The following is a 27,664-nucleotide window of genomic DNA, read 5'->3' as shown; positions in this document are numbered from 1 at the left end:
CGTATTTTTCCAGTCGCGGACATCCCACCGCGCAAAGCCTCGCCTTCCCGCGACCCTCAGCCTCCGATGACTTCCTCGCCCCCGCCCTGCTCGGTGACAGACGGTCTACCGCTTCCAATCGGAGGCGCCCGTCGCGGGAGTGGCCAATCGGGAGCTCCGGCGGGCGGGGAAGCCGGGCCAGTTAGATTTGGCGGTTCAACTTCAACATGGCCGAAGCAAGTAGCGCCAATCTAGGCAGCGGCTGTGAGGAAAAAAGGCATGAGGGGTCGTCTCCAGAATCTGTGCCACCCGGCACTACCATTTCGAGGGTGAAGCTCCTCGACACCATGGTGGACACTTTTCTTCAGAAGCTGGTCGCCGCCGGCAGGTAAAGTGGAGGCAGCCGCGGTGGGAGTGTTTGTCTGCACCGAAGCTCAAATCCCGCGAGGTCAGGACGGCCGCAGGTCGGCGCGCGGTCACGTGGGTCCGCGTTGGGGGCGGGGCAGTCGGACCAGGCGACCCAGTCAAATCCTGAGCCTTAGGAGTCGGGGTATTCACGCACTGATAATCTGTAGCGGACCGGGATAGCTAGCTACTCCTTCCTCCAGGAAGCCCCGTTTTCACTAAAATTTCAGGTGGTTGGGAGGAAAGATAGAGCCTTTGCAAATTAGAGCAGGGTTTTTTATTTTTTTATTATCTTTGAGATAGGGCCTTGCGTTGTCGCCCAGGCTGGAGTGCAGTGGCGTGATCACTGCAGACTCGACCTCCTGGGCTCAAGCGATCTTCCCGCCCTAGCTTCCCAAGTAGCCGGGACTACAGGCTCGGGCTACCGCGCCCGGCTACAGATCAGGGTTTAAGTCGCGGCCCACGACTATGTGAGCAAGACGTAAGCCCCCTGTCCCTCGTCGGCTCCTTGTCAGTCAAGTGACAGCAATAGTACCTTTCTCATAGGGTCGTTCTGAGAATTAAATCAGTAAATACACCTAAGGCGCCTAGGACAGGACCTGCCACATAGGAAGATTTATTAGCTATTATGAGAATATCTTCTTCACTGGGAGATTGCCAGGACTAAATGTGTTACCATGAAAAGAAACATTTTTCCTTTCTCGACTTTTATTTTTTTTATTTTTATTTTTATTTTTTGAGACGGAGTCTCATCCTGTTGCCCAGGCTGGAGTGCAGTGGCGCGATCTTGGCTCATTGCAACCTCCGTCTCCCGGGTTCAAAGGATTCCCCTGCTTCAGCCTCTCAAGTAGCTGGGATTACAGGCGCACACTACCACACCCGGCTAATTTTTTGTATCTTTACTAGTAGAGACGGGGTTTCACCATGTTGGCCAGGCTGGTCTTGAACTCCTGAGCTCGTGATCCACCCACCTCGGCCTCCCAAAGTACCAGGATTATAGGCGTGAGCCACCGCGCCCGGCCTTGACTTTTATATAACGTATATGACTCGAGTTTTGCCCATGATCCCACCACCCCAGCACATCAGAGTTGAAACGCTTCCAGGAGTTCGGTGCCCTGACCACAGCCTCTCCTCCTCTAGCCCTCTCTATCCCCACTTCCCTGTTCTTTGGCTTCATCAGGACTCTCATCTATTCCCAGTCCATTGCTCCTGGATTTAGCACTTTACCTTTCCTACACATAATTAATGATCTCTTCACTCATGACTCATCAACGATTTGAGTGTCAGGTGCTGGGGATACCATGAGGCAGACAAGGCCTCTTGTGTTTTTGGAGCTTGCATTCAATGGGTAGAGACGCCAACAACATCATCACATAGCCTGGTAAGACAGTAAGGCCATTATTATGTGTCAGCAGTGACTCATGCCTGTAATCCCAGTGCTTTGGGAGGCTGAGGCAGGAGGATCATTTGAGTCCGGAAGTTTGAGGCTTCAGTGAGTTATAACAGCCCCATTGCACTCCAGCCTAGGTGACAGAGCAAGACCCTGCCTCTAAAAAAGAAAAAAAAAAAAGATAATGAACAGGTAATGATACCACTAGATAGGATGGTTGGGGCGCCCATTCTGAGGTGGCATTTCAGCTGGAACTTGAAGGATGAGAAGGAACCAGATTATTATTATTATTATTTATTTATTTATTGTTTTTTTTGAGGCAGTGTCTAGCTCTGTTGCCTAGGCTGGAGTGCAGTGGCTCGATCTCGGCTCACTGCAGTCTCCACCTCCTGGGTTCAAGTGATTCTCTTCCCTCAGCCTCCCGAGTAGTTGAGATTACAGGCGCCCGCTACCACGGCCAGCTAATTTTTGTATTTTTTAGTAGAGACAGGGTTTCACCATGTTGGCCAGGGTGGTCTCGAACTCCTGAGCTCAAGCGATCCACTCACCTCTGCCTCCCAAAGTGCTGGGATTACAGGCATGAGCCACCGCACCCAGGCGGAACCACCTTTTTGAAGAATTACAGAACCAGTGTATAGGAAAAGGGGACAGCCTGTGCGAAGTGCCTGAGGTGATCAGATATTCCAGGAACTGGCAGAGAACTTCTTGTCTACAGCATAGTGATCAGAGTAAAATGAGATGAGGCTGGAGAGGCAGGTAACAGTCTTATCATGCAGGGCCTAGTTTGCCATAATAATGAATTTGATAAAATAATTTGTAATCACTTTTATGAACCAATCATGGCACGTCATCATCATATGTCCTGGCACGGTCCCTCCCTTGTATTTATTTTTCCCTACTCATTCTTGCCCTTGTCTCCCCTCCCATAGTCCCCACTTTCTCTTAGTTATATGTCCCACATTTATTTATTTATTTATTTATTTTTATTTCTTTTAGAGATGAGGTCTTGCTGTGTTGCCCAAGCTGATCTCAAACTCTGAGGCTCAAGTGATCCTCCCACCTCAGCCTCCCAGAGTGCTAGGATTATAGGCATGAGCCACAGTGCCCGGCCCATTTATTTATTTATTTATTTATTTATTTATTTATGAGACAGGGTCTTGCTCTGTTGCTCAGGTTGGAGTGTAATGGCACAATCTAGGCTCACTGCAACCCCTGCCTCTTGGGTTCAAACGATTCTCCTGTCTCAGCCTCCCAAGTGGCTGGGATTACAGTCATGCACCACCATGCCCAGCTAATTTTCGTATTTTTAGTAGAGATGGGGTTTTGCCATGTTGGCCTGGCTGGTGTTGAACTCCTGACCTCAGGTGATCCACCTGCCTCGGCCACTTACTTATAACACAAATATTTACTGAGCATTGACAGTGTCAATAAATTTGTTCTAGTTCTAGTAGGGTTCTAGTTGCTGGAGATAAGGCAGTGATCAAGATGGACAAGGTTCCAATCTTCTTGGAGTAGACATTCTGGTACCATTTAAAAAAAAATAAAATTGAGCCTGGCGCAGTGGCTCACACCTGTAATCCCAGCACTTTGAGAGGCAGAGGCGGGTGGATCACTTGAGGTCAGAAGTTTGAGACCAGCCTGGCCAACGTAGCGAAACCCCATCTCTACTACAAATACAAAAATTAGCCGGGCCTAGTGGCGCATGCCTGTAATCCCGGCTACTCGGGAGGCTGAAGCAGGAGAATCGCTTGAACCTGGGAAGCAAAGGTTTCAGTGAGCCGAGATCCCACCATTGCATTCTAGCCTGGGCAACAGAGTGAGACTCTATCTCCAAAAAATAAATAAAATAAAATAAAATCAATGTAAAGGAATAGAGAGCAATGGGGAAAAGGGGTCAGGGTGAGGAGGAGGGTAAGGAAGTGGCATTTGACTGTATCCTTGTAAAATATGTTATATTTTTGTCTGTGTATGTTTTAAATTTATATGAATGATATTGTGCTACATATGCCATTTTTTACTCAACAACATTGTTTTCAAGATCTAAGTATGTCAGGCCAGGTGTGGTGGCTTATGCTTGTAATCCCAGCACTTTGGGAGGCTGAGGTGGGTGGATCACTTGAGGTCAGGAATTTGAGACCAGCCTGGCCAACGCGGTGAAACCCCGTCTCTACTAAAAATACAAAAATTAGCCGGGTGTCATGATGCCCACCAGTAATCTCAGCTACTTGGGAGGTTGAGGCAGGAGAATCACTTGAACCCAGGAGGCAGGGAGGTTGCAGTGAGCTGAGATTGCGCCACTGCACTCCAGCCTGGGCAACAGAGCGAGTCTCCAACTCAAAAAAAAAGATCTAACCATGCTCTAAAAGTGCACATGCACATGGTTCATAGCTTCTTAGTGCTGCCTGTCAGTCCTTGATATGCATCCATCACTTACCCATTTCCTATCAGCTCCTCATCCATAAATTATTCCAGGATGAATATCCTTGTACATTTCCACAGGAGCTAGTGCTAGAATTTCTCTGAGATGTATAACTGGGAGAGGAATCACTGGATCCTAGAGTTTACACCTACCTCTCTTCCATCAGATTACTTTCCAGAAAAGCTGTTCTTGTCTGCCACCTCCTCACTGTCACTGGGTTTTTACCATTCTAATATTTGTCATTCTGCCAGGTGTGAAAGGGGTATCTTGTTTTAATTTGTGTGTCCCTGATTCCTGGCAGGTTTGGGCATTTCTTCATGTACTTAGTCATTTTGGCTTCCTCTTCTGAGAACTGCCTGCTCATTTCCTCCAGCCTTTCATTTTCAGACTTTTTTAAAAATGGAGGTTTTTATCTTGTTGATTTGCTAGAGTTGCTAGTATAGAAGGAAATATCTGTCTATTGGGTGATAACTTTGTTGATGATGTCCTTGAGGAACAGAAGTCTTCAATTAAATAAAAAGCAGCACACATTTTAACTGTTTCCATTTTCCCTTAAGAGGATGACACAGAAGGGAAATGCAGTTATCCCTGCAGACCCTTCATGAGCTGTATGGATCCTCCTGACTCCTTTTCTCAGCCTCTTGACTAACTCAAAGAGCCATTTAAAAAAATGCCAGATATAGGCCAGGCGCAGTGGCTCATGCTTGTAATCACCAGCACTTTGGGAGGCTGAGGCGGGCAGATCACGAGGTCAAGAGACTGAGACCATCTTGGCCAACATGGTAAAACCCCATCTCTACTAAAAATACAAAAAAATTAGCCAGGCATGGTGGTGCGCACCTATAGTCCCAGCTACTCGGGAGGCTGAGGCAGGAGAATTGCTTGAACCTGGGAGGCGGAGGTTGCAGTGAGCTGAGATTGCGCCACTGCATTCCAGCCTGGGTGACAGAGCGAGACTCCGTCTCAAAAACAAAAACAAAAAAACAGATATTGCCTAATCCATTTTTTTTAAAATCCTAATTTTCATGTAATTACTTCCATACATTTTTTTTCACCTTATGATTTGTGCTTTTGGGGTCTTGTTTATTTTTTTATTTTTTTTAATTATTATTTTTTGAGACAGAGTCTCGGTCTGTCACCAGGCTGGAGTGCAGTGGTGTGATCTTGGCTCACTGCAGCCTCCTCCTCCCAGGTTCAAGCAATTCTCATGCCTCAGCCTCCCAAGTAGCTGGGACTACAGGTGCATACCACCACACCTGGCTAATTTTTATATTTTTAGTAGAGACTGGAGTTTCACCATTTTGGCCAGGCTGGTCTCAAACTCCTGACCTCAGATGATTCGCCCGCCTCAGCCTCCCAAAGTGCTGGGATTACAGGCGTGAGCCACCATGCCCGGCCCTTGGGGTCTTTTTTATAAAGGCTATGCCCACATCTAGGTCACAGAGATAATCTCCAGTGCTTTCTTCTGTTAGCTGTTTCATCGTTTTACTCTTTAAATCTTTAATCTGGCTGGATTAAGGTATAAAGTGATAGTCTCAAGCCAGGCTTATTTTTCTAACTTTCCCAAATACCATCAACTACACAGCTCATCTCCATTGCTTGATGGAGCCCCCTTACCAATGGCCAGCTCCTAGCCCACTGTGTCCCTGAGTCTCTCTCCTGCCCCACTGATCTGCCTGTCTCTGCCAGTGCATGTGGGTTCTTAAAACCAGGCCCTTGTAGGAAACCTTATGTTTGGTCCAGCAAGTCCCATCTTTTCTCTTTATTTATTTATTTAGAGACAGGGTTTTGCTCTGTTGCCCAGGCTGGAGTGCAGTGGCACAATCATGGCTCATTGTAGTCTCAAACTCCTGGGCTCAAGTGATCCTCCCAGCATAGCCTCCCAAGTAGCTGGGACTACAGATGTGTGCCACCACACTTGGCTAATTTTTTTTTTCTCTTTGAGACTGGGTCATGCTCTGTCGCCCAGACCGGAGTGCAGTGGCTTGATCACAGCTCACTGCAACCTCCGCCTCCCCGGCTTAGGTGATCCTTTCACCTCAGCCTCCCGAGTAGCTGGAACTACAGGCACACACTACCACACCCAGCTAATTTTTGTATTTTTTGTAGAAATGGGGTTTTGATATGTTGCCCATGCTGGTCTTTTTTTTTTTTTTTTTTTTGAGACAGAGTCTGGCTCTGTCGCCCAGGCTGGAGTGCAGTGGCGCTGTCTCTGCTCACTGCAAGCTCTGCCTCCTGGGTTCACGCCATTCTCCTGCCTCAGCCTCCGGGTAGCTGAGACTACAGGCGCCCGCCACCACGCCCAGCTAATTTTTTTCTATTTTTAGTAGAGATGGGGTTTCACTGTGTTAGCCAGGATGGTCTCGATCTCCTGACCTCATGATCCACCCACCTCGGCCTCCCAAATTGCTGGGATTACAGGCGTGAGCCACCACGCCCGCCTGCCCGTGCTGGTCTTGAACTCCTGGGCGCAAGTGATCCTCCTGCCTCAGCATCCTGAGTAGCTGCCTGAGACTACAGGCATGCACCACCTCACCTGGCCAATTTTTTAATATTTTTGTTTTAATTTTTTTGTAGAAATGGGGTCTTGCTACATTGCCCAGTCTGGTCTCCAACTTCTAGGATCAAGTGATCGTCCTGCCTCAGCCTCCTAAAGGGCCGGGATTACAGGTGTGAGCCGCTGCACCCAGCCTGTCTCCAGTTTTTCCTCATCTTGGGGCATTCCGCCACCCTTCCTTTAAAACTACCCCTTTCAACGTAGTTAATAACCTCTTTGTTGCTACTTTGGAGATATATACGTGTGTGTGTGTGTGTGTGTGTGTGTGTGTGTGTATATATATTTTATTTTTTTTCAGACAGAGTTTCACTCTTGTTGCCCAGACTGGAGTGCAGTGGTGTGATCTCGGCTCATGGCAACCTCCACCTCCTGGGTTCAAGCGATTCTCCTCAGCCTCCTGAGTAGCTGGGATTATAGGTGCCCGCCACCATGCCCAGCTAATTTTTGTATTTTTAGTAGAGATGGGGTTTCACCATGTTAGCCAGGCTGATCTCGAACTCCTAATGTCAGGTAATCCACCTGCCTCGGCCTCCCAAAGTGCTGGGATTACAGGCGTGAGCCACCGCACCCGGCTGGATATATATTTTTTAAATATTTAATGTACTTGCTTTCCTTGTAGGCTTTGACATTGTCAACCACTCCTCTGTTCTTCAGATTTCTCCCTTGGTTTCCGACGTCATTCTCTGCCCCTTTACCTGACTAGCTGCTCCTTCCCGGGCTCCTCTCCTCCTGTCCTTTAAACGTGTGAATGTTGCCCTCTCCTTACTTTCACCCCCTCCTCCCATCTGATGTCTCACTGCTACTGAAAGCCTTCGGTGACTGTCCATTGCTCCTCACCAGGGCTTCTAGGCCCTGCCTACCTCTTGTGCCCCGCTGCACTCATACTCACTCATACTGACCTCTTCATTGCCTGGAACTTCAAGTGCTTTCCTGCCTTGGCATCTGCACTTGCTGTTTGCTCTGCCAAGAATGGTCTTCCTCCATCTCTTCCCTGACCCACTCTAAGGCCACCTTGCTCCCCTGGTGATTTGTCATGATAGATACCGGTTATTTCTTCTTTCATAGCACATATTGCAGTCTACTGTTCTGTTGTCTGCTTGTTTACTTATTTGTGGTCAGTCTCCCCTACATAAAACCTAAGGTCCTTGAGGGCAGAATCTTGTCTGTCTGTTCATCATTCTCTATTCTTTACTCATCACGGTGCCTGGTATACAGGAGGCATTCAGTACATAGTTTTAGATAAATGGGGATTCTCAAGCAGTATCTCCCCTGAGTTTCAGACCTCTAACTCCAAACAGTCTACTACTACAAATCTCCATTTGGTGTCCCACAGAGTCATCAGCTCAGCATGGGAACAGGATTTCTCTTCCACCTCTTCCCTTCCTGTGATCCCTGAGTTGGTTGAAGGGATTACCACTATCCATTCTCTAGGCTAAAGATTTGAGAGTCCTCATTGGCCTGTCCATCACTTTCACTTCCATTCAACTGCCCACCCCTGTTGGCTCCAGCCTCTCTCGCCTCCGACTCCTCCTTTCCACCCTTGCTGACGCTGTCTGAGTTCAGGCCCTGACTGTCTCTCACTGGACTCTTGCACCTGCCTCCAAACTGGCCCTCCAGCCTCAGTCTTGTGTCCTTCCTCCAGTCTACAGCTCAGATTTGATCCCCTTCTCCTGCTTAAAATGTTTAATTGGTTCAGGGTTGCTTCCAGAATGAATGCAAGCTCCTTAGCACAGCATACAAGGCCATTCCTTCCCATCTCACCAACCGCAAGTCAGGGCCGTGGGAGTACAGCACATGCACACCTGAGTGCCGGTGCAGACCACACATGGGCACGGAAGCTCTTCTGCACCGAGTGCTGTCCCCCTGCCTTCACCCCTGCCACCTTGTCTTCCCACTGCTGCTTCTCCTCACTAGAACATCCTTCTTCTCATTTGATTAAATAGGAACTTAGCTGGTTTCCAGAAAAAGGGCTCAATAAGTATCATGTATGAATACATACTTTTTTTTTTTTTTTTTTGAGATGGAGTTTCGCTCTTGCTGCCCAGGCTGGAGTGCAATGGCACGATCTCAGCTCACCGCAACCCCCACCTCCTAGGTTCAAGCGATTCTGCCGCATCAGCCTCCCGAGTAGCCAGGATTACAGGCATGAGCCACCATGCCCGGCTAATTTTGTATTTTTAGTAGAGATGAGGTTTCTCCATGTTGATCAGGCTGGTTTCAAACTCCTGACCTCAGGTGATCTGCCCGCCATGGCCTCCCAAAGTTCTGGGACTACAGACATGAGCCACTGCTCCCAGCCGAATACAGACTTTTAAGATGTATGCAAATACTTGATTTTTCTCCAGCCCCAAGCCATTAAGTTAAAAGCCTTTAAAGTCCTCAGCCCCAAGAATGAAGTACTTATACCTGGGACAGGAGTCTGAACATAGTTAATCTGAGTTTATTCACATGTTCATTATCCAAAAGGATAACAACTAGATAGATTTTCCCCACAATTCAGCATATTTTCCATATAAATGTCAGTTTGAGTGAGAGGGTACATTATATGATGCACCCGAAATGACTGAAAGATGATTGGCCACGGTGGGCTTTCAGATCCCGTGGATTCACACCCTGCTGTCTTCCTTTAAGCTATCTTCCTTTCATTGTCTTGGGAAAGACTCCCCAATATGTTCTCTCTCAGGCTTCAGAGCAGAGAAACATGGCCCTGTTGGAGCCTACCCTTTGTAACCTCTGCCTTGGTCTCTGGAAACGAAGGGTTCTTTTCTGTCCCCATGGCCTCCTGAGCCATCTGAAAACCATTCTCCTGTTGAGCTAAAGCAAGCAGACAAGGGTGCTTCCTTTTTGTGTTTTGTTACAAACCACGACCCACCAAGAGAGACAGTTGGTTAGAGGCATCATTAGTGGGGCTCAGATTGAGGACCAGTTAGTACTATTCAGAGAGAAGCTGGGTCTGCTACAGGTGCTTTTGGCACCCTGGCAACTGTGCCCCATGTGTCGGTTTGTGGGGGCTAAGGAAGTGAGAGGTGTTTGACAGTTTTGGTTTTTTTGTTTTTGTGAAATGGAGTCTCGCTTTGTCACCCAGGCTGGAGTGCAGTGGCACGATCTTGGCTCACTGCAACCTCCGCCTCCTGGGTTCAAGCAATTCTCCTGCCTCAGCCTCTGGAGTAGCTGGTACTACAGGCGCATGCCACCACGCCCAGCTAATTTTTGTATTTTTATTAGATATGGGGTTTCACCATATTGGCCAGGCTGGTCTTGAACTCCTGACCTTGTGATCTGCCCGCCTCAGCCTCCCAAAGTTTTGGGATTACAGGTCTGAGCTGCTGCGCCTGGCCTTTTTTTTTTTTTTTTTTTTTTTTTTTGAGACGGAGTCTCACTCTGTCACCCAGGCTGGAGTGCAGTGGTGCAATCTCTGCCCAGTGCAACCTCCACCTCCCAGCTTCAAGTGATTCTCCTGCCTCAGCCTCCTGAGTAGCTGGGATTACAGGCACCCACCACCATGCCCAGCTAATTTTGGTGTTTTTAGTAGAGACAGGGTTTCACCATGTTGGCCAGGCTGGTCTCAAACTCCTAACCTCAGGTGATCCGCCCGCCTCAGCCTCCCAAAGTGCTGGGATTACAGGCGTGAGCTACCGTGTATGGTGACAGTTCTTAAGTTCTTAGATGCCATACTTAGAGATGTCCTTGTGGTCCAGTCTTCTGGCCTGGGATATGCCGCACAGGGTAAGATGTGTAAAGTGACTTAAAGCCTACGTCTAGCAGTGACCAAGAAAAGAAAGCAAATTGCATTTGTAATGAACTCAGAGTTTTAAACTAGGGCCAAAGACTGTTGGTGTTCATAGGAAATAGTTCATCACAGGAAAAAGAGTGGTTTAATATATAAACTATTCTGACTATAAATGCCCTGGAAATATCTCACCCTCTTTGAATATGCAGGTGATGCCTGCTACTGGTGGTGATTTGTTTCTGAAGGGTGGGCATGAGTCATCAAACTGTGGTGTATGGCTCCAGGCCTGGCATGCTCATACTTTCCCTCCGTATGTTTCCAGACCATCCACCTCTTTCTGTCCCCACTGTTTCTGCCTTGCTCCGGGCTGCTATTGTCTCAGCTGTGCTTCCTGAAGCCACCCTCACACAGCAGCCAAGTGCATGTCCTAAGGTGTAGATCTGTTCATATCACATCTCTGCTTCAGTCCCTTTTCTAGCTCCTCCGGTCATGATACATCCACACTCCAGACTGTTTCTGGCCCTGCGTGGAAGCCAACATGGCCAGATGGCCTGGTTGAGTCCCAGCTGGCTCCATCACATGCTGGTTGTGTGACCTTGGGCAAGCTTCTCTCTGCCTCAGCTTCCTCATCTGAAAAATGGGGGTGATGATAATAGAACCCTGCCTCATAGAGTCATGGTAAGGATTCAGTGAGTTATGTAGAGTACATAGAACAGGGCCTGGCACTAATCAGTCCTCAGTTTCCTATTATTACTGCATCTTCACACACATGCACATATGTGCATGTGCACACACACACACACACACACACACCCCGCCCTTCAGCTACACTGCCTGAACTTACTCCATACTGCTCTTCTCCTGTCTTGTGGCCAGCTCCTGCTTCTCTCTCTGACATTGCTTCCTCTAGGGAGCCTTCCCTGAGCCCCTGCTAAGACCCCATGCTGTCTCATACCCATTTTCCCGAAGGTTGATCTGCAATCCCTTTGACGGCAGGAATTGTACTGTTTCGTCTTTGGGTTTGTACCACTAAGCTTGGCCTGGTACCTGGTCGGTGCTCAGTAAGTGTCTATTAAATGAATATAATTATCCTGCTGGTATTTTTTATCTTCATGCTAATATTTATCAAACCACAAAGTTTCTTCCATCTTTCTCAGGAAAAGTATCCCAATTTCAGATTTTTGAAGTTTTCCCAGCAGTTTTCAAAGGAAGAAGCTAAACAATAAAAGACTAAATTAGTCCAAGAGACCAAATAACCTAAAGATATAATTAGGATTAATTTTAAGTATTTATTTTTAATTGACACATTGTAATTGTACATATTTATAGCGTACATATCTATGTTGTATAATGATCCAATCAGGGTAATTAGCATGTCATCTCATGGATTTATCATTTCTTTGTGGTGAGAACCTTCAAAAGCATCTCTTCTAGCTATTTGGCAATATGTATTATTTTACGGTTAACCACAGTCACTCTACTGTACAACACCAGAACCTATTCCTCCTTTCTAATTGTAACTTTGTACCTGTCGAAAGGCTAATTTTTAAAGGATAACCTTTTAATACAACGATTCATCTTGAATCACTGGCCTGGAGACTTTCCTCTTATTTTCATTAAGAAACATTTATCAGGCCGGGCGCAGTGGCTTACGCCTGTAATCCCAGCACTTTGGGAGACCGAGGCGGGCAGATCACGAGGTCAGGAGATCGAGACCACGGTGAAACCCCGTCTCTACTAAAAATACAAAAAATTAGCCAGGCGTGGTGGCGGGCACCTGTAGTTCCAGCTACTTGGGAGGCTGAGGCAGGAGAATGGCGTGAACCCTGGAGGCGGAGCTTGTAGTGAGCCAAGATCGCGCCACTGCACTCCAGCCTGGGCGACAGAGTGAGACTCCGTCTCAAAAAAAAAAAAAAAAAACCCAAAAAAAACCATTTAGCTCTTTCTTCTTTCCTTCTTTCCTCCTCTCCCTTTCTCAGTCCTGGGGCTTCCCAGTGTACACAGGACCGGAAAGTGGAGAGAGAAAAAGACCAAATGGATAATTTTTTTTTTTTTTTCCTTTTTGAGTCAAAGTCTTGCTCTGTTGCCCAGGCTGGAGGGCAGTGGCGCCATCTCGGCTCACTGCAACCTCCGCCTCCTGGGTTAAAGCGATTCTCCTGCCTCAGCCTCCCAAGTAGCTGGGATTACAGGCGCCTGCCACTGCGCCCTGCTAATTTTTGTATTTTTAGTAGAGAGGAGGTTTTGCCATATTGGCCAGGCTGGTCTCGAACTCCTGACCTCAGGTAATCCGCCCACCTCAGCCTCCCAAAGTACTGAGATTACAGGCATGAGCTACCATGCCCGGATGAGAAACATTTCTTAATGAAATGGACAGCCGTATAGTGAATAGGGGATGAAGAGCAAGAATTTCTGTCACTCCAGTCCTCAGCTTTTTTTTTTTTTTTAATTTTTTAAATTTCAGTAGTTTTTTGGGGAACAGGTGGTGTTTGGTTACATGGATAAGTTCTTAAATGGTGATTTCTGAGATTTTGGTGCACCCATCACCCGAGCAGTGTACACTGTACCCAATATGTAGTCTTTTATCCCTCACCCCCCTCCCACCCTTTCCCCCCCAGTTGGCAAAGTCCATTGTACTATTCTTCTGCCTTTGGTCCCCAGCTTCTATTTGTTTTGTTCTCAACCTTCCCGGCTCCCCACTCCTTCATTGGGACGGAAGTGCTGGTCCCCGCCTGCCCTCTGGTGGACAGCCTCTGAAACAGGCCTTCAGTTGGGCGGCGTGCAGGTTACCACAGGGGAGGAAGGCAAATCCTGGCTCCTTTTTTGGCTCCCTTAGCACTGTGTACACCGTGACATTGTGTTACCCTCTTTTATCTTTCCATGCTGTCCTGCACAGTTTATCTGCATATGTAAACCAGATTGACATATGACCAGAGCCTGATTCTGTGCTTAAATATTTTGAAGTCAAATTTATTTAAATATTTTTATTTATTTGTTATTTTTTTGAGGTGAAGTCTCACTCTGTTGCCCAGGCTGGAGTGCAGTAGCACTGTCGCTACTCACTGCAGCCTCCACCTCCCGGGTTCAAGCCATTCTTCTGCCTCAGCCTCCCAAGTAGCTGAGATTACAGGCATGTACCACCACACCTGGTTAATTTTTGTATTTTTAGTAGAGACGGGGTTTCACCATGTTGGCCAGGCTGGTCTCAAGCTCCTGATCTCAAGTGATCCTCCCACTTCGGCCTCCCAAAGCACTGGGATTACAGGCATGAGCCACTGTGCCCGGCTAATTTTTTTATTTTTATTTTAAAAATTTTTTTGTGAAGACAGGGTCTCACTATGTTGCCCAGGCTGATCTCGAACTCCTGGGCTAAGTGATCCTCCTGCGTTGGCCTCCCAAGAAAAAATAACAGGTTAAAATCGGTTAATATAGTCGTCTCAGTTTTGAAACTCAATAAATGTGGTTTTTAAAAGTTACTTTCATTTCTTATAAATTTAGCCTTTTTGAGGCCACAATTTGGCCTTTTCTCTCTAGTGGGGACAAATCCTAACAGCTGGTTCTTACCCCTGCTGGGTTGGTTTCTGCATGTGCAATTGCACACAAGCCTCATTCACTAGCACCTGCCTTCCACCCGGGAGGAGACTTCCCATCTCTGGGGAGCCAAGTTACTGACTTCTATACTTCTGAAGGGCAGTGAGGACTGTTATTTTGAGATTAGTAAGAATAATTGTAGCTAACATGAAGCATTTCAGTGTGCTGGGCACTGTACTGAGGACTTTGTATATTTTACCTCACTTAATCTGCACAGTAATTTTGTGAGGCCTAGATAGTTATTATCCCCATTTGACAGAGGAGGAAACTGAGGCTTATAGAGGTAAAGAAGTTGTCTGAGGTCACTAGTTGATGAGTGGTAGAGATAGGATTTGAATCCAGGGAAAATGACAGGTAGTCTGTCCAGAGAACCAGTAAAGTTACCCAGTATGCACTGGGTAGCTGGGTGACCTCTTATGTACCCTTGGAAGCCAGGGCCAAGAGACCATCCCCATCATGGGGTGAAGAGGGGCCTTGGCAGAGAGGTTGCAGAGGAGGCTCCTGGGGGAGGACTCCTCTTCCCAAGCTTTTCAGGTCCTGGGATCCTGGGGTCCAGGGTGGGCAGCCCAGGCCCTACCTTAGCCCCAGTCGCCCAGTCTGCAGAGTGTCTTACATGCTGCTGTGCATCTAACATGGTTGTAGGCACCCTGGAGATCCCAGCAGCATTGCAGACAGCATCCTTGTCCACAAGGATATTATAATTTGCGTAAGAAAATAAAATTTGACACTTGGGGCAAATGGTCATGAATTAAAAAAATTTTTTTTGGCCAGGCTCAGTGGCTCACGCCTGTAATCCCAGCACTTTGGAAGGCTGAGGTGGGTGGATCAGCTGAGATTGGGAGTTCAAGACCAGCCTGGCCAACATGGTGAAACCCTGTCTTTACTAAAAATACAAAAATTAGCTGGGCGTGGTGGTAGGCACCTGTAATCCCAGCTACTCAGGAGGCTGAGGCATGAGAATTGCTTGAACCCGGGAGGTGGAGGTTGCAGTGAGCCGAAATTTAAAATTTCTTTTAATTTTTTAAAAATTTTATTTTATTTTATTTTTTGAGACAGAGTCTTGCTCTGTCGCCCAGGCTGGAGTGTAGTGGCGCGATTTCAGCTCACCACAATCTCCGCCTCCTGGGTTCAAGCGATTCTCATGCCTCAGCCTCCTGAGTAGCTGGGATTACAGGTGCTTACCACCACGCCTGGCTCATTTTTTATATTTTTAGTAGAGATGGGGTTTCTCCATGTTGGTCAGGCTGGTCTCGAACTCCCGACTTCAAGTGATCCCCCTGCCTCAGCCTCCCAAAGTGCTGGGATACAGAGGTGAACCACTGTGCCTGGCCTTAAATTTTTTTTTATTGAGACAGGGTCTTGCTATGTTGCACAGGCTGGTCTCCAACTCCTGGGCTCAAGTGATCCTCCTGCCTCAGCCTCACAAAATGCTGGGATTACAGGCATGAGCCACTGCACCTGACTATGATTTTTTTTTTTTTTTTTTTTTGAGACGGAGTTTCGTTCTTGTTGCCCACACTGGGGTGCAATGGCATGATCTCAGCTCACTGCAACCTCTGCCTCCCGGGTTCAAGTGATTCTCCTGCCTCAGCCTCCCAAGTAGCTGGGATTACAGACATGCACTACCACGCCCAGCTAATTTTTGTATTTTTAGTAAAGATAGGGTTTCATCATGTTGGTCAGGCTGGTCTCGAACTCCTGACCTTACGTGATCCGCTCCTGACCTCAGGTGATCTGCCCGCCTCAGCCTCCCAAAGTGCTGGGGTTACAGGCGTGAGCCACCGCACCTGGCAAATTTTTTTTTTTTTTTTTTTTTTTTTTAGTGTATCACTTTCCTGCTTCTCCCTGAGTATATTTTTCAGAAAATCCACAAGGGCATTCAAAACATTCCCAGTTCTGCATTGGCTCTCAAGAAAGACATCACCTTCCTCCTGTACTCACTGATACTGGCACCAATCTGGCTGCCTTTCTCCTTGGTTAAGCCACATTGTCCTGTTAGCATATATTTTATCTTGTGTCTGTGTATGAGTGTGTGTGTTTCTGTGGTCCTTCACTTTCGCTGAATTATCATACCATAAAGGAGACCTCAGAACAGGTCACAGGCAGCGCTAGCAGTGAGAATTTGCTTTACCCCTGCCCTGGGCCCTATCCGCTGTCAGCTGCCTGAGCTGAAGAGAGATGCGTCCAGCTCAGACCCTCCGCCTGCTGAGTAGGTTGGGTGGAGGAACAGGATCTCCCATGTCTAAGCCAAACCTGTTTTAAGCCACAATTACCCAGTTTCAATGCCAGCCCTGCTTGGTCAGCATCATGTGTTCCTCCACGTTCCTCCTGGTAGCCACAGACTGCGTGGCTAGTCAGGCCAGCAGCAAAACAAGATGTCTGGGAGTCTGCTGAGGGTTGAAGGAATGCCCATCGTCTATTCTGTGTACAGTATTGTTTTTGTTTTTGTTTTGTTTTTTGAGACGGAGTCTTGCTTTGTCACCCAGGCTGGAGTGCAGTGGCATGATCTCGGCTCACTGCAACCTCCGCCTCCCAGGTTGAAGTGATTCTCCTGCCTCAGCCTCCTGAGTAGCTGGGACTACAGGCACGTGCCACCACGCCCAGCTAATTTTTTGTATTTTTAGTAGAGACGTGGTTTCACCATGTTAGCCAGGATGGTCTCCATCTCCTGACCTCATGATCTGCCCGCCTTGGCCTCCCAAAGTGCTAGGATTACAGGCGTGAGCCACCACGCCCGGCCTACAGTATTGTTTTTCAGATACCTAAGCTTAGCTTCCAAGGTGTACTCACATGGAATGTGTATCACTGAAAAGGTGAGAGACCACCACTCTGACCCAGAAGTGTACCTGTAGTTGCTTACAACCAGCTTTCTGAAAAGAGAGCCCTGGTTTGCAGTGTTTGCCAATTTCCAAGGTGTAGATACTCCTAAGCTACCAACATGGCATCACTAGACACAGAGTTGAGAAGAGCTGGGCAGCAGCATACCTTGATCCAGTATTTCCACCAGACAGAGACAATATATACGAATTATCTCAAGAGCAGAATAAAAGGTGGTAGAATGATTAGGAAGTGGTATGTTTGGAGTCTTTAGGACCTTTGTTTTGTTTTTGTTTTTTTTTTGAGACGGAGTGTCGCTCTTGTTGCCCAGGCTGGAGTGCAATGGCATGATCTCAGGTCACTGCAACCTCTGCTTCCCGGGTTCAAGCGATTCTCCTGCCTTAGCCTCCCGAGTAGCTGGGATTACAGGCGTGCATCACCATGCCCGGCTAATTTTTTGTATTTTTTAGTAGAGACAAGGTTTCTCCATGTTGGTCAGGCTGGTCTCGAACTCCCAACCTCAGGTGATCCACCGGTCTCTGCCTCCCAAAGTGCTGATATTACAGGCATGAGCCACTGCGCCCAGGACCTTTGCTTTTAAAGTTAATTTATTGTCAGTTTATGTAATTTAATTCTTAATAATGGCTGTGTTTAACACTTGGCCCAGAGTTCCTGGAAATTTGGCAGTTCTGTCTTGCAGGCCGCTGTGAGCTGGCTCCAGTATACCACTGCTCTTAGTCTTCACCTGTTTCCAAAAACATTGTTTGGGGGCGGGTTTCATGAGGAGGCTTAAAGAGCCATGAGAAAGGGAGGACCCAGCAGTGACTCCCTGGCTGGGGGTGGGGTTTTGCGTTGGGCATCAGGGCCCTAATGCCCTGTTTACCCAGTGGCCCGCCAGCCTGATCCTCACAGCCAAGGAGCATCCTGACCTATAGTACAGCATCAGTGTGAGCTTTTGTGTATTTGAAGATCTTCCTTGGCTCAGGCGCTTTCTGCAAGTCACTCAAACACCGCTTCATCTGACCACACCCGCTCCCAATTTAAAGAAGATCCTTGATAACACTGTTAGCCCTATAACTCTGGCTTTTTTCTTTTAAACCACTCTCCACAAGAGATGATTATCACTTGCATGTGAGTTTCTGCATTTCTGCCATCTCTCCTCTACTGGAAGCTCTGGGAGGGCCGTGTCAGTCTTATCCACCCCAAACACCCAGTTCCTGGTGGGCGATCAGCATATAGCAGACACTCAGTGAATATTTGTTGAAGGGGAAGGGCCTGAGAGAGTGGACAGAGAGACACAGGCAAGGGAGAGGGAGGAAACAAAGAGGAGGGAGAAAAACAGCCAAAAGGGTTCATTTAACTTGAGTTTCTCTGTCCAAGAGGAATGAGCCATTGGGAATATACTGGATACCGTTTAATACTTCCAACTGCAAAGGATTTATCAGTGAGGAGCTCTCAGCTGCTAGTGGCAGAGACCTGATTTAAAATCAGGCTTGGCTGGGCACGATGGCTCACCCCTAGACTCCCAGCACTTTGGGAGGCTGAGGCAGGAGGATTGCTTAAGCCCAGGAGTTTTTTGAGACAAGTCTGGGCAACACAGTGAGACCCCGACTCTACAGAAAAATAAAAATAAAAGAATTAGCTGGTCATGGCAGACGCGGTGGCTCATGCCTGTAATGCCAGCACTTTGGGAGGCCGAGATAGGCGGATCACGAGGTCAGGAGATCAAGACCATCCTAGCTAACACGGTGAAACCCCCGTCTCTACTAAAAATACAAAAAAATTAGCTGGGCATGGTGGGCGCCTGTAGTCCCAGCTACTCAGGAGGCTGAGGCAGGAGAATGGCGTGAATGCGGGAGGCGGAGCTTGCAGTGAGCCGAGATCGCGTCACTGCACTCCAGCCTGGGCGACAGAGCGAGACTCCATCTCAAAAAAAAAAGAATTAGCTGGTCATGATGGTGTGCACCTGTAGTCCTAGCTACTCAGGAGGCTGAGGCAAGAGGATCCCTTGAGCCCAGGAGTTGGAGTTGGAGGTTGCAGTGAGCTCTGATTGTGTCACTGCACTCCAGACCGGGTGATGGAATGAGATCCTGTCTCAAAAAGAAAAGTAGAAAATCAGGCTTCAGGCTGGATTACACCTGTAATCCTAGCACTTTGGGAGGCTGAGGCGGGTGGATCACCTGAGGTCAGGAGTTCAAGACCAGCCTGGCCAACATGGTGAAACCCCATCTCTACTAAAAATACAAAAATTAGCCAGGCGTGGTGGCAGGTGCCTGTAATCCCAGCTACTCGGGAGGCTGAGGTAGGAGAATCGCTTGAACCCAGGAGGCGGAGGTTGCAATGAGCCAAGATCACGCCACTGCACTCCAGCCTGGGCAACAGAGCGAGACTGCCTCAAGAAAAAAAAAAAGGAAAGAAAATCAGGCTTCAACAATAAGAGAAATATATTACCTCATGTAACAAGAAGCCCCAAAGTAAAGTGGCTGCAGGTTGGTGTAAACTCTGCCCTCAGGCCAGGGCCCCCATGGTTGCCAAAGAGCATCACCTGGATATAGTAATGTCCTGCTGAGAGAGCATCAGTTGCTTTCTATGTGGCTCTTTTTAGGAGTAAGCCAATCTTTCCCAGATGTCACATGCCCTGTCCTAATCCAAGTCCTTCAGGGCACTGGAATGACCAGAGGCTCTCAAAGTGTGGTTCCCCAGACCAGCACCATCAGCCTCACCCGAGAGCTTGCTAGAAACTGTGGAAGGAGTGAGGAGTAATCTTCAAGAGATAAACACTTAAACTCACCGGGGGCTCTCCTAAGAAGGAGTGAGGATGCTGGTGGGGCATTGATGGGGTTGAACCATCCTCGGTGACTCGTGCTTAGATGAGAGATTTGCATCCACTGCCTTTAACCAGGGCCATGAAGTGGACAGAGCTCAGAGTCCCGTAATGCGAACCGGAGGTGCCCAGGCAGGCTGATGGCCGACCTCGTGCTTGGCCCTCCCCACCTTTGCTTCTCTCCTTCCTGCCAGCTACCAGAGATTCACTGACTGCTATAAGCGCTTCTACCAGTTGCAGCCTGAGATGACACAGCGAATCTATGACAAGTTTATAGCTCAGTTGCAGACATCTATCCGGGTGAGTGGTGGGAAGCCCGGCAGGTGCTGTTGACTTGGGTTCTGTCTCCAGATTGTCAGTCCCCTGAGGGCAGTGGCTCCACCCTCTATACCTCTGTCTCCTCAGCCCCTAGAGCTGTCCTGGGTGCCCAGCAGGCTGCAGCATCCATCATCCCTCCCCTCCAAATGATGCGGATATCTTAGATGCAGCCTTTGCTCACTGTCCTGTATTGTGATTATGTGTTTTATGTTGCCTGCTCTCTAGACCATGCAAACTCAGCAAAGGCTGATGGGGTCTTTTTTTTTTTTTTGTCAGGATCTTGCTCTGTCACCCAGGCTTGAGTACAGCGACATAATCACAGCTCCCTGCAGCCTCAAACTCTGGGCTCAAGTGATCCTCCCACCTTGGCTTCCCAAAGTGCTGGAATTACATGAACTACCAGCCTGCAGGCTCTTTGTAAATATTTCCCACTTTAGGCCGGTACAGTGGCCTAAAATTTTAATTTTTTTCTTCCTTTTTTTTTTTTTTTTGAGACAGGGTCTGGCTCTGTCACTCAGGCTGGAGTGCAGTGGCATGATCTCGGCTCACTGCAGCCTCTGCCTCCTAGGCTCAAGCAATCCTCCTACCTCAGATTCCAGAGTCACTGGGACTGTAGACGTGCGCTACCACGCCTAGCTAAAAAGATTTTTAAAGTAAAAATAAATAAAACATTTTCCCCACTTTATATTTTATTTCCTTAATTATTTTTGTTTGCTTTTTTGAGGCAGAGTCTCAATCTGTTGCCCAGGCTATAGTGCAGTGGCGCAATCTCGGTTCACTACAACCTCCGCCTCCCAGGTTCAAGCAATTCTTGTGCCTCAGCCTCCCAAGTAGCTGGGATGACAGGTGAATGCCACCACGCCCAGCTAATTTTTTTTTTTTTTTTTAAGTAGAGACAGGGTTTCACCGTGTTACCAGGCTGGTCTCGAACTCCTGGTCTCAAGTGATCCACTTACCTCGGCCCTCCCAAAGTGCTGGGATTACAGGCGTGAACCACGGCACCCAGCCTATTTTCTTAATTATAAAAGCCACATGTAGAAAAGTTGGAATGTTAGGGAAAGCATAAAGACCTAGAACAGAAATTAGCCAAAATCTTACCAAGTGCTGTCAGCAGTTTAGCATATTTTTGCCATGAGCTCATCTCGTGTCATTACAGCTCTTTCCTCCTTTCTCTTCAGGAGGAAATCTCTGACATCAAAGAGGAGGGGAACCTAGAAGCTGTCTTGAATGCCTTGGATAAAATTGTGGAAGAAGGCAAAGTCTGCAAAGAGCCAGCCTGGTGAGAGTGGGGTGGGGAGGTGAGAAGGCACAGGAAAGAGGCAGCAATTAAGCTTTTTTTTTTTTTTTTCCTAGAGTCAGGGTCTCACTCTGTTGGCCAGGCTGGTCACAAACTCCTGGCCTTAAGCTGTCCTCCCAACCTTGACCTCCCAAAGTGCTGGGATCACAAGCTTGAGCCACCACACCTGGACAGTTCAGCTTCTCGAAGGAGACTTTAAGACTGACCCAAGCAGGGAGTGGTGACTCATGCCTGTAATCCCAGTTATTCAGGGGGCTGAGGTGGGAGGATCACTTGAGACCAGGAGTTCAAGAGTTCAGAACCAGCCTGGGCAATATAGTGAGATCCTGTCTCTAAAAAAAACTTTTAAAAGGCTGACCCTGTGTCCACCATATCCATGAGACTCTGGGCTTGTTGACCCTGAGAGAGAACCTTTTGACAGGGACAAGTAGAGCAGACAGACACCAAACAGTAACCGAAAACTGTTGTGCTGCATAGTTCCCTTCACGGGAGGAGAGCCCCAGGTAAGCCATGTTGTTGAGGGGATTAGGGAGGGAAGTAGTTTGAGGCCAGACTGAAGAAGCCTTCCTGAGGGAGCTCATTTTAGGGCCTGTTGGTCCTGTGGGAGAAAGGGAGGGTGGGGGGAGTGGGAAGAGGCAGAATCGTGAGGTTTGGAATCACCATGTACATCTTATAGGTGTAGATGAGGCTGGCGGGGCAACTGGTTTTTATACATTTGTTCATTCAACAGGTTAGGGAGCACCTACTATATGATCGATATTGGTTTTTTTATTTTTTATTTTTTAAGACAGAGTCTTGCTCTGTCGCCCAGGTTGGAGTACAGTGTTGTGATCTTGGCTCATTGCAACCTCCACCTCCTGAGTTCAAGCAATTCTCCTGCCTCAGCCTCCTGAGTAGCTGGGATTACAGGCGCCCACCACCATGCCTGGCTAATTTTTGTATTTTTAGTAGAGACGGGGTTTCACCATATTGGCCAGGCTGATCTCGAACTCCTGACCTCAGGTGATCCTCCTGCCTCGGCCTCCCAAACTGCTGGGATTAAAGGTGTGAGCCCCCGCGCCCAGCCTCGATACTGTTTTAGATGCCAGAAACTTAGCAGTGAACAAGACAGACCAAATATCTGCTCTCCTGGAGCTGACATTTCAGCAGCAGCCGGCTACCTGCTACACCAAGTGCAAGGTGGAGAAGTGGGGCCTGGGATGAGCAGTGGAGAGCAGGGGCCAGCAAGACCCCAGCAGCTGAGCCCCTGCCTCCTGCAACCCTCCCTCCCTTAGTAGAATCCTAGGCCAGAGGGATTAGAAATCTTTTTTGTAATTTCCAATTTTTAAAAATGCTCTGTGACCTTAATACTTAAGAGAATTAAGTTTCACAACTGAAAAAGAACTTTTTTTTTTTTTTTGAGATGGAGTCTCACTCATTTGTCCAGGCCAGGCTAGAGTACACTGGTGCAATCTCAGCTCACTGCAACCTCAGCCTCCTGGGTCCAAGCGATTCTCCTGCCTCAGCCTCCCGAGTAGCTGGGATTACAGGCGCCTGCCACCACGCCTGGCTAATTTTTGTATTTTTAGTAGAGATGGGGTTTCACCATGTTGGCCAGGCTGGTCCCAAACACCGGACCTCAGGTGATCCACCTGCCTTGGCCTCCCAAAGTGCTGAGATTACAGGCATGAGCCACCACGCTCAGCCATTGAAAAATATTTTTTTTTTTTTTTGAGACAGAGTCTTGCTCTGTCTCCCAGGCTGGAGTGCAGTGGCGCAATCTTGGCTCACTGCAAGCTCCGCCTCCTGGGTTCACACCATTCTCCTGCCTCAGCCTCCCAAGTAGCTGGGACTACAGGCGCTCGCCACCACGCCCGGCTAATTTTTTGTATTTCTAGTAGAGACGGGGTTTCACCATGTTAGCCAGGATGGTCTCGATCTCCTGACCTCGTGATCCGCCTGCCTTGGCCTCCCAAAGTGCTGGGATTACAGGCGTGAGCCACAGCACCCGGCCTGAAAAAGAATTTTTAAAGAACTCACAGTGCCTTCCACCTCTTGTGTAATCTTGCCTCCTCAGACTTGACTTTCCTTATCTTCCCAGATCAGCCAACACTTTTGAGGGCCTCCCACAGTCTGGGCCCTCTGTCAGGAGCCACCCCCAACCTCTCAAGCTCACAGTCTGGTGGACTGGATGCACCAGCCGGGCACATGGTCACAAGGACAGAGGCAGGGGCTAGAAAGTCACCCTGAAGTGTTCTGGATGGGGGAGTGTGTGTGGAGGAATGGAGGGGAATGTGGGGTATGGTCGGGAAGGCTAAGATAGGGGCTGAAGTGAGAAGGGGGAGAGGTGGACCCCTAAGCATTGAAACCCAGGGAAAGGAAGTGAGCATTCCTATGAGGAACAGGTCTTGGGAGGTGAGAGGGACCACGGGAGAGACCTGGGAAGCCAGCCCAACTTGGGACAAAGTGGGCATGTCACCGAGTGTGGGCTTGGAAGCCGAACCCTCTTCCACGAGGGCCTTCCGCCTCCCTCATTCCTTGTGCCCCGTGTGGCCCTCCAGGCGCCCCAGCGGGATCCCAGAGAAGGATCTGCACAGTGTCATGGCACCCTACTTCCTGCAGCAACGGGACACCCTGCGGCGCCATGTGCAGAAACAGGAGGCCGAGAACCAGCAGCTGGCAGATGCCGTCCTGGCAGGGCGGAGGCAGGTGGAGGAGCTGCAGCTACAGGTCCAGGCCCGGCAGCAGGCCTGGCAGGTCAGTGCCCCAGCCTGCCTCTTCCTCTTCCTTCTCTAATGGGCCCTCTGAGATCCGCAAATTGGTGGCTTCCTCCATTCCAACACAAGGGACTCCCACAGCGGGTAGGAGAGCTTGCCCCCTGGGGAACAGCCATGAATTATCTCTCCTTGGGCATGTGCAGTAGTCTCTGCCAGCCTCAGCAGACGGTCTCCCCCAGATCCTCCACCACGCATAGGCATGTGTTCCCCTGATGGAGCAGGTGAGGACACAGGCCCAGAGAGGGCAGGTGAGTCACCCAAGGTAACGGCGCCTCCACATCAGATTTGAAGTTAAAACCTGGTGGTGGTTCTAGTGCTCCATGTGACCACTGCCCAACATAGATATATATATTCTAAACCCGGTATATGGTAGGGGGATGGGTAGAGAACAAGAACAGAGGATGAGACAGTATTTTTTAAAATTGATACATCATATTTTACATATTTAGGAAGTACATGTGATATTTTGCTACATGCATAGAACATGCAGTGATCAAGTCAGGGTATTTGAGGTGTTCATCACTTTGAGTATTTATCATTTGTTTGTGTTGGGAGCAATTCAAGACCTCTCTTCTAATTACTTTGGTTTTGGTTTTGTTCTGAGATGGGGGGGTCTCGCTATACTGCCCAGGCCAGTCTCGAACTCCTGGCCTCAAGCAGTCTTCCTGTCTCAGCCTCCTGAATAGCTGGGATTACATGTGCTCATCACTGCACAAGGCTCTTAGCCACTTTGCAATATGGAGTACATTGTTGTTAAGTATAGTTACCTTACTCTACTGTTGAACAATAGAATTTACACCTTTTACCTAACTGTATGTTTATACCATTAAACTACCTCTCTTCACCCCCCACCCCTTCCCCCAGCCTCTGTTAACTATCATTCTACTCTTTGCTGTATGAGATCAACTTTTCTCTGCATCCTCACCAGCATGTTATTTTTTGTCTTTTTTTTTTTTTTAGACAGAGTCTCACTCTGTTGCCCAGGCTGGAGTGCAGTGGCACAATCTCAGCTCACTGCAACCTCCACTTCCCAGGTTCAAGCCATTCTCATGCCTCAGCCTCCTGAGTAGCTGGGATTCCAGGCGTGAGCTGCCATACCCAGCTAAATTTTGTATTTTTAGTAGAGATGGGGTTTCACCATGTTGGCCAGGCTGGTCTCAAACTCCTGGACTCAAGCAATTCACCCACCTCAGCCTCACAACGTGCTGGGATTACAGACTTGAGCCACCACACCGGGCCCCAGAAATGTTCTATTTCAACTTTGTTTTTGAGACAGTCTTGCTCTGTTGCCCAGGCTGGAGTACAGTGGCATGATCTTGGTTCACTGCAACCTCCGCCTCCTGGGTTCAAGTGATTCTCCTGCCTCAGCCTCCCGAGTAGCTGGGATTACAGGTACCTGCCACGCATGGTTAATTTTTGTATTTTTAGTAGAGACGGGGTTTCATCATGTTGGCCAGGCTGGTCTTGAACTCCTGGCCTCAGGTGATCCACCTGCCACAGCTTCCCAAAGTGCTGAGATTACCCACTGTATATTCTTGACACCTTTGCCGACAATCAGTTGGCCATAAGCATACGGATTTATTTCTGAGTCTGTATTCTGTTATACTATTGGTTATGTGTCTGTTCTTATAACAGTACCATGCTGTTTTGGTTACTATAGCCTTGTACAATTTGAAGTCAGGTACTGTGATGCCTCCAGCTTTGTTCTTTGTGCTCAGGATTATTTTGACTATCTGCCATTGCCCAATATTTAAATAACGTGTATATTAGAATGACTTGTAGAGCCTTCACACATCTAACACATATCCTCCATGCCACAATTGTGTGTCCTTTGAGGGCGAACTTAACTTTTGAAAGTGGCCCGACGTCACTTGGGGCCACGTTGGGTGAAGAAAGGAGAAGAAGATGATCAAGCTGGATGACACAGTAGCAGCTTGGCTGCACCGCAGTGAGACAGATTTTCCTATGGGCTCAAAGTGCATTTCCAAGAGAAGCTTTCTAGTAGGGCTCAAGTGGCGGCATCTCTGTCGAACCCTCTCCATTCTTCATGTCAGTATCCAATGTACATCTACTTATAGCCACTTGACAGCCCCCTTCCTGGGGCAAACCCTCATATTCCTGAGGGATACAGGTCCCCAAATTTATGGCTCCTGGATCTCCCTGGTCTTCTCTTCCCAATACCAGTTAGCTGCGCCTGAAGGCCCTGCCACAGCTTGGGAGGGGCCCCGGCCGGGAGGCAGTGACAAGTGGAAGGCCGGCAGCCGCTCTGCTCCCTACTGTCCCCACTCCCTCTGCTCTCCCCATATCACAGACTGGCCTGGGGGACTGGGCAGCAGGTGCGGAAGTGGTGGTGACAAAGGCCCCCCCACCAAGCCTAGTGCCATCTCGCAGGGCACAGCTCCGAGTTGTGTCTCGGGCACTCCCAGGGCCCCCTGCTGAGTCCTCAGGCAAGGTGCTCCTCCACCATCGCCACTCAGTCATCATGAGGCCATGGGTCACCCTGTCTCTGGGTCCTGGCTTCCAAATTGGCCAGATAATGATCCCAGGGCCTCACCAGCTCTGAGATTCAGTGCTATCCTAAGAGGAACAAAGCCCCCTGCTCTTAAAGCCATGCCCCACCCATTCCAGCTACAGACCCTCACGTTGTTTGACGTGGGCAATTTCCATGTCTGTAACTCAACTGAAAGTGTACTTAATTCAAGAAAGTTTCTTGCTAGAAAGCTCTGTTGAGGTCAGAGGATCGAAGGGCCACTTTGGGGACCCTTGCTGAAGATGGGCTCTGCTCTGGGGATGCCCAGCCTAGGTGGTCACAGAACCCAGCTTGCTATAAATACTTGCCGAATGGTGGGGACTTCCTGATGTGCCTTCATCCTAACATGCTCTGCAGGGCCCATGACTTAAGCCACAGACTCCATCCATATTGTCCTGGGGGAAACCCCAGGCCTGGAGTCAGGGACAGTGGAGGGCGAGGATTTGGGTTTTCTTAGATCCCAGTTTGTCTGTTGTCTCCCATTGATTTCAGGCTCTACACAGAGAACAGAGGGAGCTGGTTGCTGTGCTGAGGGAGCCTGAGTGAGGAGACCGCCAGCCCCAGAAGCAGAGGGCAGTCAAGGTCAAGAGCCTGTGGTCCAGCATGCCTGGCCTGGGCGGGCTGCCTCTGAGAACGGCTGAAATGGTGCCCAGTCCATCAGCAGTGATGGAATTTGCTGGAGGACTAGGCCAGAGCAAGCCTCACTGCCACTGTGCCTTTGGGGCACCCTTGGGGTTGGACATACACCCCCTTTAGATTCCTCTGTTTCTTCTACCTGGATAATTCTTGGCCATGTTCTCTCTTCTCTAGCTTCAGGTCAGCTCTGCCCCTCCGCCCCCCTCCTGCTGGTTCCTCAGCCCTTTTCCCGGGCCTGGCTTGGAGAATCTGTTTTCAATCTCCACTGATTGCCCCCTTGCTGGCCAGCCCAGGGGCCTTTACCATGTTCTCCCCACATCCCTAAATAAACTTCCTCCACTACACTGTAATCTGTGAGGGTGCTTCCTCTGCCCTGGCCTCTCTTGGGCCAAGACCTGCTCCTGGGCTCCCAAATGCT

The 27,664-nt window shown here is 48.7% G+C and overlaps 1 protein-coding gene and 1 long non-coding RNA gene across 4 annotated transcripts; both read left to right on the top strand.

Annotated features, from left to right (window-relative positions):
- Window positions 1–125: 125 nt before the first annotated feature.
- Window positions 126–27,596, top strand: PMF1 (polyamine modulated factor 1). Of its 3 annotated transcripts, none has more exons than XM_002810035.5 (5): window positions 126–367; window positions 19,904–20,009; window positions 21,206–21,306; window positions 23,865–24,060; window positions 27,103–27,596. In XM_002810035.5, exons 1-5 carry the CDS (start codon window positions 207–209, stop codon window positions 27,154–27,156), a joined length of 618 nt encoding a protein of 205 aa, XP_002810081.1. In that variant the 5' UTR covers window positions 126–206; the 3' UTR covers window positions 27,157–27,596. The 3 variants fall into 3 exon arrangements, with proteins under 3 accessions (XP_002810081.1, XP_009241342.1, XP_054407323.1); XM_009243067.4 differs by having other exon boundaries at window positions 180–367; window positions 23,926–24,060; window positions 27,103–27,142; XM_054551348.2 differs by lacking the exons at window positions 126–367; window positions 19,904–20,009 and adding an exon at window positions 20,241–20,444.
- On the top strand, window positions 374–12,221 carry LOC129058455 (uncharacterized). Its single transcript, XR_008523550.2, has 3 exons — window positions 374–1,966; window positions 6,771–6,863; window positions 10,947–12,221. It is a non-coding gene; the product is annotated as an uncharacterized LOC129058455 (long non-coding RNA).
- Window positions 27,597–27,664: the final 68 nt, after the last annotated feature.

This window comes from Pongo abelii, chromosome 1 (assembly GCF_028885655.2).
Source record: "Pongo abelii isolate AG06213 chromosome 1, NHGRI_mPonAbe1-v2.0_pri, whole genome shotgun sequence".
Classification (NCBI taxonomy): Eukaryota; Metazoa; Chordata; class Mammalia; order Primates; family Hominidae; genus Pongo; species Pongo abelii.
Note: the sequence above shows the minus strand (reverse complement) of the source record. Positions and strands in the feature narration are given on the sequence as shown.

Excerpts from the sequence above, each read along its gene's own strand:
- PMF1 (XM_002810035.5), top strand. The coding sequence starts at position 207 with ATGGCCGAAGCAAGTAGCGCCAATCTAGGCAGCGGCTGTGAGGAAAAA. Across the intron at positions 21,307-23,864 it reads GTCTGCAAAGAGCCAGCCTG|GCGCCCCAGCGGGATCCCAG; the intron begins GTGAGAGTGGGG and ends GTGGCCCTCCAG. Across the intron at positions 24,061-27,102 it reads CCCGGCAGCAGGCCTGGCAG|GCTCTACACAGAGAACAGAG; the intron begins GTCAGTGCCCCA and ends CATTGATTTCAG.